Source organism: Charadrius vociferus, unplaced genomic scaffold (genome assembly GCF_000708025.1).
Source record: "Charadrius vociferus isolate BGI_N301 unplaced genomic scaffold, ASM70802v2 scaffold579, whole genome shotgun sequence".
Taxonomy (NCBI): Eukaryota; Metazoa; Chordata; class Aves; order Charadriiformes; family Charadriidae; genus Charadrius; species Charadrius vociferus.
Genome location: NW_009661367.1, coordinates 1,250,798 through 1,260,258, shown reverse-complemented (window position 1 = coordinate 1,260,258; position 9,461 = coordinate 1,250,798). Strand labels below are relative to the sequence as shown.

Below are 9,461 nucleotides of genomic sequence, written 5' to 3'. Positions count from 1 at the left end.
GTTACAGGCAGCCTGGGCAGCTGTAAACGGGCGCAGAAGCCTCAGTAACAGATTAAACAGTTCTTCCTTCCCTCACCACTCGGGTATCAGAGCACAAGCCACTCCGCACTCTTACAGGAGCTACTTCAGAGTCAGGTAGCAGAACCCTTCGGGGAGGAACACTGACAGTGAGTCACCTGCGAACGTTTCTTACCTGCAGCTACTTGTGCTCTGCATCACGCCTTTTTACACCTAATAAAAGGCCCCCACCCATTCCTTTGTTAGCCATGCTCTCTCCCTCTGAGATCTCACTGCCCAGGTTCTTCCTCTGCCCAGCTGACCAAGTCTTTTTGATACCTCTAAGGACAAAAAAAACCTCCTCCTAAGTCTTATTTTCCATTCTTAACAGCAAGTTCAATAGGGTTGCTTTGACGTGTCCAAATGACTCTTAAACCATCAACTTCACGAAAAATCTGCTTCTAGGCCAGCGCCCTGTCGTAACCCTTGACCTTCATCAGGATTCCCTTCTAATTAACTACGGCCACAGTAATTTGCTTTTGGAAGCCCAAACACTCACTGTGGGTGGACGCGGCACAGATGTGATAGGCTGAGCACTAGCCGGGGGATTTGACGCTGATGAAGGAGGGGGCGGTTGGGGGATTTCATTGGGTTTGCTGGGACCAATCTTCTCCTTGCTGTCATCTTCTGGCACCAGTCCCTTGGCCTTATGGATAGCTTCAATTTGCTCTTGGAGAGTAATATTGGCCTGAGCAGCCTGCTGTGTGCGGGCCATGCTGCCCGAGTGGCCATCCCAGGTCACCTGAGAGGATAAAATAAATCAGAATAACCCCAGCCTGTCCAGACTGCAGTGTGAGCCACAGATAAATCGAGAGAGCAGCTTTACAGCAAGAACAGAGTTCAAGAGACTCCTGTCTCTCTGAGCATTCATACTACTACAGGAACCTGTTAAAAGAAAAAACCCAACAGTTTCCACTCTACCTTTTCCTCTGGTTTCTGGATTTCTTCTTCACCGATCTTTTTACCAATGGCAGTCTCTTCTACACCGAAGATATCAGTACGGCGCTCTGCCAGCTGCTTCAAGCTGCTTTCAATATCCAAACCTGCAAGCAAAAAAGAGAAATTCTTATCTCAAGTGATATAATCAAAGTCAAACACGATCAAGCCTCTGTAAACGATCTTTAAACTGTTTGGTACCTAACGGCCGAGTGCTGCTCTTTCTAAAAAGAGAATGCAACTGACGGCAGCAGCTAATGCTCTTTAACTTTATAGAAATACTTCAATCTACTAACGACAAATGACAAATGTATCCACAGAATCAGCAGACTAAGGACATTGTGCAGAAAGCTACATTGAAGATGGTCCTTATCGGTGGGACCTGGGGGAGTGAGGGAATGTGCTAGCAACTCATCGAGCATCTGGGTTTTGCAAGCCACCTCAGATGCTGGAGCTGACCTGGGGCATAGACCTCATCATCACTCTGCTTTTCACGGATGGATCGATCACGCTGCTCCAGCCATCGAGGATCCAGGAGACCAATTCGCATGTGTTCTTGCATTTTACTGGCAGGAATTTTCTCTCCAGTGATAGGGGAAACAAGATACTCATCTGGAGCTGGGGCGGGTGGTAATGGTTTTGAGGCTAGAAAAACAAAACCACACTGTTAAAAAACACATCAGAGAATGCAGCCTAGAAATAAATGCTTCTGGTGATTATTCAGGAAGAAATACAGCTTTTCTTCACCAGCCTGATTTACCTTTGGGATCATAATCTTTCCGCACAATGACCTGATCTGGTGTGGGAGGAAGAGGTGGTGGCATCGGGGTTTCTGGAGGAGGAGGAACCTTCTGACCCTCATCTTCATCATCTGAGCCCTTATTTAAAAAAAAAAAAAAAAAAAAAAAAAAAAAAAAAAAAAATAAAACAACCATGACCAAGTTCCAGTAGTCAAATACCCACACATAAGATTTGAGAAAAGCATAAAAATCCTCTGCAGCGCTGGAAGAACTGATTATGCACCTTCAAAGGAAGGGAGCTATTTTGCCTCTGGACATCTATGGTACAGTGGTTCCCCTGGATAATTACGATTCAGAAATTCAGCAGACCCAGAAGAGGAAGCAAGTACTCCTCAGCTTCCACATTACCACACCATGGCAAGCAGGGGCTTATGGTTAACCATGCTCTTGCTCCTTGTTACCAAAAAAACAGCTTACATACAGCGGGTAGAGGAAGAGCCTAAAATGAGTCATCTTTTATAGTGTTCCAGACCCTGTGCAGGAGAAAGTCCAAAAGGCTTGATCACAGGAATATAAAATCCACACCATTAGATGACAGAAATATTGGATCTCTCTCTTGGAAATTGTACTGTCATGGAAAACATTAAAAATACCATATTCCAGAAGAAACAGGTTGTTTTGAAATTCCATCATAAGGAAATCTCATTTCCTCAAGAAACTGGGGAACTTCTTACAGTGAAAATGAAGAGCATCACACACAACTTTATGGGACAAGAGTAACACTGATTCTATTGGCTCGTTACCTCATCCATATCCTGAACTTGTGTGTCTTGATCCAGCTGGGCTGGGGGCTCATCTGTCTTCTCTTGCTTTTCATCTTCCTCATCTGACTCCACCTCCATCTCTACCTCCTCACTTTCTCCAAACTTCTCATAACGCTCTTGGATCAGGATTCGAGCTCCCAACTCTTCTGGAGTGGTGGGAGGAGGGAAATTCCCTAAAACGCAGAAAATAGAGCTTCTGTTACTCTATCCCATTTCATTGCTTAATGCACAGACAGAAATATAAATTTATTGAATGAAAAGCAATGGCATCAAAATCTCCTGGGAGCCAAGGCATATAGAAAAGAATGGATGGAGGCTGCACAGACCAACATCAGCACGACACCTGAAGATGAAGGTAGTTACAGGTGAAAGCACCACTAGAAAGCGGGACAAGTTCTACTGCCCTGGTGGAAGTGGAAAAGCGGACACTAGTGGAGTCCTGAACTTTGTGCAAGGAGAACACTACCAACGCCAGAAAAAAAAGCAGCGCTGCACACTGTCACTACAAAGCTTTCCCCTTCATCTTGAAGGATATGCAGCTGTAAAACCCAGCGTCTGTCTAAAAAGAGTATTTCAGGACACAGTCCCTACTCAAAGGGAGCAGAGTTTCATAGAAGTTACAACGCTTAACTTCATTACCTTGCTCATTGGGCTGAAAATCAACTGTTTCCACGACCACAAAGTCATGCCAATCAATCTGGGCATAAGCAACACGCTCCTTTTCCTTCTCCTCCTCTTCCTTCTTTCTCTCTCGCTCCTGGAACTTTGCCCACTCCACTCTGTAATACACCTGCACAGGTAAGCACGAAGTGTCAGTCAACAAACACATCACAGTCATCTCTACAGCATCTGGAAGTTTACGGTACCAATCCTTTCAGGGCAGTTAAACAAGCACTACTTTAGAGGCCTGGCACAACAAAGAAATATTTCTATTTCATTTAGAAACTACAGGTTTGCCTGTTGAGTAACATACTGCACCAGCTTTGTAAAGCGGTGTTCTAAAACCGGAACTGCAAACTTCTTGAGCCAAAACCAAGCCATCCGGGTACAAGACGACTCCGGTATCACTGAAGATTCACAGCCAGCAAAGAATTCAGACACTTTATTACAACCCTGTAACATCACCTTTCCAAAGCAAAAGCAGTCTTTGTGATGAAGACGGAAGTAAAAGTAATAAAGAACAGCTTGGAAGGACTGTAAGTGACTGATGTGTCGCAGTGAAGTTGTCAGAGGGAAACATTCTACTTTGCAAAGCGCTTGGACACGGTGTTGTGGAGTGTCTATGCCTCTATGTTGCCACAAGTAAACTACCCCCGACACAAACACCAGCTAGCAGTTTAAAGGCAAGCTTGGGTACGCTGTATTCAAATGGCCACAGGGGACACGTCCATTTTATTCTCTGTATACTTGTATTTGCTGCCAGTAAGTCAGAAACACGCAAAGAGAAAAAATTCACAACATAACCAAAAAGCTTCAGGAATTGTGCAAATTTTTCATGCAATACCTGATCTAGGACTTCCTTGGGATTTTCGGCCTCTTTCTTGAGTTTGAGGAGCAAGCCTTTTGGTGGGATCAAGATCTGAAACGTATTTTGCATGACAGTTGGTGAAAATTCTTTTTGCCAAAGCCTCTTTAAAAGCAATTGCTCTCTTTCCATACTAATAAGAATATCAACAGCCCTCTGCGGCTACGCTCCATTTACTCTATTGCAATCCTCCAATTGCTCACACTTGCACTTTAAAATATTCACTCTTGGCCTTCCAATTACCCCCCGTATTTAAAAAACACCACTTTTACTTATATTACAATAGTGTCTGGTATATTTAAGTAACACCCTGCTGTGTTCAGCACTGCATGTTGCCAACAATGTACAAGATATCCAGCCTTTAAAGAGTGAGATTTAAAGGAGGGACTCGTGGGCCTGCACACATCTCTAGCCTGGCTGTTTTGTAGGGCTTCAGTAGTGTTCAAAAGTCAATCCTGTTGCAGGTAAAGTGCCAAAAGTACCTTTGTGTACTGTTCAACCAGTTTAGTGAAGTAGTTAAAGAGACTGTGCTGGGGGCGAAGGAAATCAAACTGGTAGTTCCTCTGCTCTTTCTGCATCAGCTGAGTCAAGAACTGCCGCCCGTTCCGAGCCACGAACTGTGCCGTGAGCTTCACCACGTCCAAGTCAAAGGCTGAGATTGAGGGAGGATCTGCAATGAACTCAAACTCCGGAGGTGGCTCTTTCGGAACAACTGTCTCCTGGATCACCTGGGCCTGCACCTGCGGAGCAGAATGGAGATGACTCAGTCACTGAAGACAGAAATTGTTACCGAACACTTGGGAGAGCCCATTTTCTCTTCAGCTGCTGCAGGAAAACAACATCAGTCTAGATATCCTGTCAGCTGCAAGGATGAGGAAAATCAGTACCACAGGGTATATCTGGACATCTGTGTTTAGGCCTATTATAAAAAAAACCAACCAAACAACGTCGCTCCAACAGCTAACAAAACTGGGAACTATCAGGACTTCGCCATAATCCTCCAGGACAGTCAATACCACACAGCATGACTGCTGGCCATACAAAGCATGTAAAAGACTCGGTTTCAGTGAGTGCCCTTTTTCCACCCAAAATGTATAAAGGCACAACTAAGTAAGATTAGCAACATTTTGTACTCCACACTTTAAGGGGAAGTTGATCCTTCCAGCAGAAAAAAAAGGAAACATTTCTACAAAACAGTGCATGCAACAAGCTCAAACTGACCTCCAAGGGATTCTAAAGACTTGCCTATGGAAGAAGTCCTAAACTCATACAGTTCGAGCCATCACTAACGTAAGCACTGTACCAGTCAATACACAGTTAAACATAATTAAAACAAACAAATAAAACAACAGAGTGGCTCTTTCACACACAACTTCTGAGTTACCTGCAACTGGGGGATGCATACCTGCATCAAAACAAAGTCCCAGGCACTAAACTCCAAGCCTCTAAGTGCTCTTTTTTGCAAATGTATAAATAATTCCTTCATTTCCCTCGTCTTTCAGACCTCCTGCTTAACATAATGATGGGACACAACCAGTTAGAAGGCAAGTTTTCGACCTAAGTGAAAAGGAATACTCACCTTCTGTGGAAGCTGCTGCTGAGCACTTTGCTGCTGTTGCATGACTTTGGGAATAGCAGCCGAGGGCTCCTGTGCTTTACCCTCTTTGAACTCGCTGACTTTGTGCCGGTAGTATGCATGGTAAGGATCGTTGGGGTTCAAGAAATTGAACTTAGGGTTATTTATTTCATTCTGACGAATTCGAGCTTCAAATTCTGGACCATTTCTGGGGAGGAAAAGGATTATTTAGATAAATGGGCATCAACTCAAGTGTAAACGTCTCTTTCACAGTAAGATACATTGATGCATCAGCCCCTCAGAAGACAATTTTCTCTCCTACATGGAAGGAGTTTACATCTCTCTAAGTAACTCATACCCAATGTAGCAGCCAGCTGTACGCTGACAAGTTAAAGGCATTTGTTCTGATTTAGGCTATAATGCTTCACAGTTAAAAACTCACACTCACAAGTGTTCCACAATTACATTTGACTATACACAAACAAAAGATGATTGACTGGATTAGACAATTTATGGGATGAAGTTTACAAGTTACTTACTAGACTAATTTTATCTGCTCTATTAAGAAGCTTTTAAGACTTTTTCCAGAAAGTTCACATAGGGAAAAAAGCAGGTAACCATCAGCCTGCACAGACATTGACCACACCGGAGGGCTGCATTTAGGACAGCCCTAACTTTTAGTTCAGGTAACATCCACTCCTCCCATGCAAAGTACACGACCATTTATTTCAGGGTAGTTTGAGAAAGTTAACTACACTGCTGTAGTGTTTCTCTTTATATTCTCTTGATGCTTCCAAGTCTTGTTTAGACACTCCACCTCTTCCAAAAGGAGGTCTCTACAATACCAAAGGATAAACACAGCCCTTTCCTTATCCTCAAAGGAAGCCAACGCTCCTTGGCAGCATTTTAGAGATCAGCTACACAATAAGTGTCTTTGACAAGACCAGCATTTAGTAATTGTCTTAAACTCACAGCAACAACCATCCATTTCAGTGAAGCAAAAGCACACAGCATTCAGCCTGTCTGGATGCCATGAAGGTTAAGAATTTGCGCAGCCAGCTGACTGGTGTTTACCTTCCATGCTACTTGTACACTGCAGGAAGACCAGGATCCAGTCCCCCCGAGACCTCACGTAGAGGTGAGACAGCCAGAAATACTCAAGCATTAAAAAACAACAGAGGGAGATGGCCTACATAGCAATAACAGCTTGCACTTGCAGAACGATGACATTAGGAAAACGGAAGAAGCCCAAGTGACTAAAATCTATTCAACTTTTAGGCTCCTTCCCTAAATTTGACATCCATACTCAAGCTAATCAATCTGCTACAGTCAACAGGGGAAAAAATCCCATACACGTCATGAGCTGATTATCTATCCCAAAAGGAGCTCAGACTGCTCTCTGGAGGCAGGCACTTCTCTCCCTCTGGCTATCAAGGGAGAGAGAGACGACTGAGGTTTGGATGAACACACACCCCAGCCGCTGGCACAGCTTACCAAGCTGTAGACAAACAGGGATTGGACTTAACCTCAGGGCTCAACAAGTGAACGAGCACCCCTGTACTGGAAAGTTCATCACCTACCATTTACCTACACACCGTAAAACACAGTTATGACTCCTCTTGGCTTCATTGCTCAACAGAGCACCTGTAACGGAGCTCCCTTTCTACACAGAATTTTATTTCCCCTTCAGATCATTCACAACAGGAACTGTTACCAGGTTATTGCTGCACATGCTATAGATTTTGCCAATGACTTTATTCTATTTACTACCCCAGTTTTTCTAGCAAACCGTGTCTTAAGTAAAATATTGTCATTTCTTTCCCACAGTTTCACTGGTACAGACTCAATCCTTAAAATCCTTCACGTAAAGTCATGGGACTGTGACCTGCTTCGGTGTCTGGAGCTGCACAGACGTTAGCACTGAAGAGGAGAAGCATGAAAATCCCAGGAAACACAAGACAACACCAGTGTCATTTACCTGGCTACGAAGCTGGCAGTCTTGTCCACAATATTCCTCACCTCTGGAGGAGGGTAAATAATTCCTACCACAGGCTTGGCTGGTGCTGCTTCCTCTTTTGGTTCCTCTTCTGGCTGTAATAAAAATGTATATATACACATATATACGGTCCTCTGTACTGCTGCCTCACAACTATAGCAACTATTCAAAAGGTGATGAGGTGGTGGCACAGGAGGACATCTTTCATTGTGGTGTTCACAATCAGTCAAGATACTAAATTCAAATAGCCCAAATCAAAGCTGAAAACAAGGGAAGAAACTAATAATAATAATTACTAAGTAATATTGAGTAAATGTGCTATATTCCAGCATCAGGGGGTAAAAAGTAGCCCAGTAGGCTGCAAGCTCAGACTTGGATTTTTTTTCAGGTGGTTGAGTTGGAAAATTCATCTCCCTTTTCTTTCAGCTTCCTCATCTACATTGGGAGTAACAGTCCTAACACACCTTAACAAGTTGTTCTGCAATCCCATGCTTCATGAATGCCATGTAAGAATTAAGTATTGCAAACAGTAATCCAAATGGCACACAGGACCGTCTATCCTCCTCCTCAGAGCGCAATTTATTGAATTTTTCCTGACACAAAGATCTAGTTTAACACTATGAATCACCCGTCCCACAAACGCATTCCTCAGCTTCTCAGGGTGGGAGACGACGTTTGTCTGCTTGTCAAGGGCACCGCTGCAGGGGCGGGCACAACAAGGCGACAAGACCCCTCCATGAGAACCAAAACAAGTCCTCCCGGCATTTTTACTATCTCAGCCTTGACCCCGAGTAGGTTTATAAACACCGAGCCAAGAGGCAGCGTAGGGGAGCGGCTATAACAACACATGTAGGAATACTCTGCATTGCTAAACAGGTTTGGAAGTTACAAACATTTATAGAAGCCTGTGGGACTGCAAGAAACTAGAAACTGAATTATTAACTCCACGTTAAATAAAACATAGCTTTTAATCCTACTGTGGTTACATCAAATGCTGTTTCATAGAGAAAAGCTCTGGAAGGCATTTTTCTCACTGATATTATAAGAGGACCGAAACAAAAGTCCCAGAACCCTCCCTGTGGATGGCTTTGTCTTCTAGTAAGACCAGAAGCTGCTCTTTGCAGGACACTAAAGATGTTGCTCCTCCTTCCTCACCAAGCAAGTTTGAACAAGAAAAGCCATTATAAAAGAGAACAGGTCTATGGGAAATATTTATAATCTTAACAGGGACAGTCAGGGAAATTTTAAAATACCACTAATTCTACTAGCTCCGCAAAATCCATGGGAGTTCAAAGTCAAAAAAAAACGCTCTCGAGTCAAATACAGTCTTAATAAAGTGTGTTAAGAGAAAAGCACTATAAACATTTTTAGTTTTCATTCCCACTCCCTCCGAACAACGTCATCTTGAGGAGCTGAAGGATAAGGCAACACTCTGCTTGAGAGATGTTTTTTCATTTAACCGCGATGCTGAGCTGCCTTGCTAACTTCTGTGCCGGGAAGTCACCGGGGTTTTTGGGGGGAACCATTTTTCCTCCTAATTGTGTTAGCTACACCAAACCACCCAAGATAGTCAGTCAGATCACTCCCTACACCGGCTGGCTGACGGTGGCGTGTGAAGCCGCTGAAGGTGCGGTCAGGACAGCAGCTCCACCTACACCCCAGCGGTATTCCCAAGCCGGGAAAAGGCTCCTGGGGAGAGGAGTATGTCCGAGACCGAACAGAACGGGGGAAGGAAGAGTAAGAAGCCAGAGATCGATATAGCCCCAGTGAGCTCCATTCCCCCCCCGCCTCAGCGCGGCCTCCCCCC

The 9,461-nt window shown here is 44.1% G+C and overlaps 1 protein-coding gene across 1 annotated transcript in view; it reads right to left on the bottom strand.

The window, feature by feature from the left end:
• SF3A1 (splicing factor 3a, subunit 1, 120kDa) overlaps positions 1-8,160 on the bottom strand; it is a 12,245-nt gene extending 4,085 nt beyond the window's left edge. The window contains exons 1-11 of the mRNA XM_009893345.1: positions 8,119-8,160; positions 7,637-7,749; positions 5,662-5,866; positions 4,565-4,822; positions 4,062-4,136; positions 3,197-3,347; positions 2,537-2,730; positions 1,754-1,871; positions 1,453-1,638; positions 979-1,100; positions 557-799 (exon numbers count right to left, since the gene is read on the bottom strand). Coding sequence (XP_009891647.1) covers positions 557-799; positions 979-1,100; positions 1,453-1,638; positions 1,754-1,871; positions 2,537-2,730; positions 3,197-3,347; positions 4,062-4,136; positions 4,565-4,822; positions 5,662-5,866; positions 7,637-7,749; positions 8,119-8,160 — 1,707 coding nt within the window. The remainder of the gene's footprint in view (positions 1-556; positions 800-978; positions 1,101-1,452; positions 1,639-1,753; positions 1,872-2,536; positions 2,731-3,196; positions 3,348-4,061; positions 4,137-4,564; positions 4,823-5,661; positions 5,867-7,636; positions 7,750-8,118) is intronic.
• Positions 8,161-9,461: the final 1,301 nt, after the last annotated feature.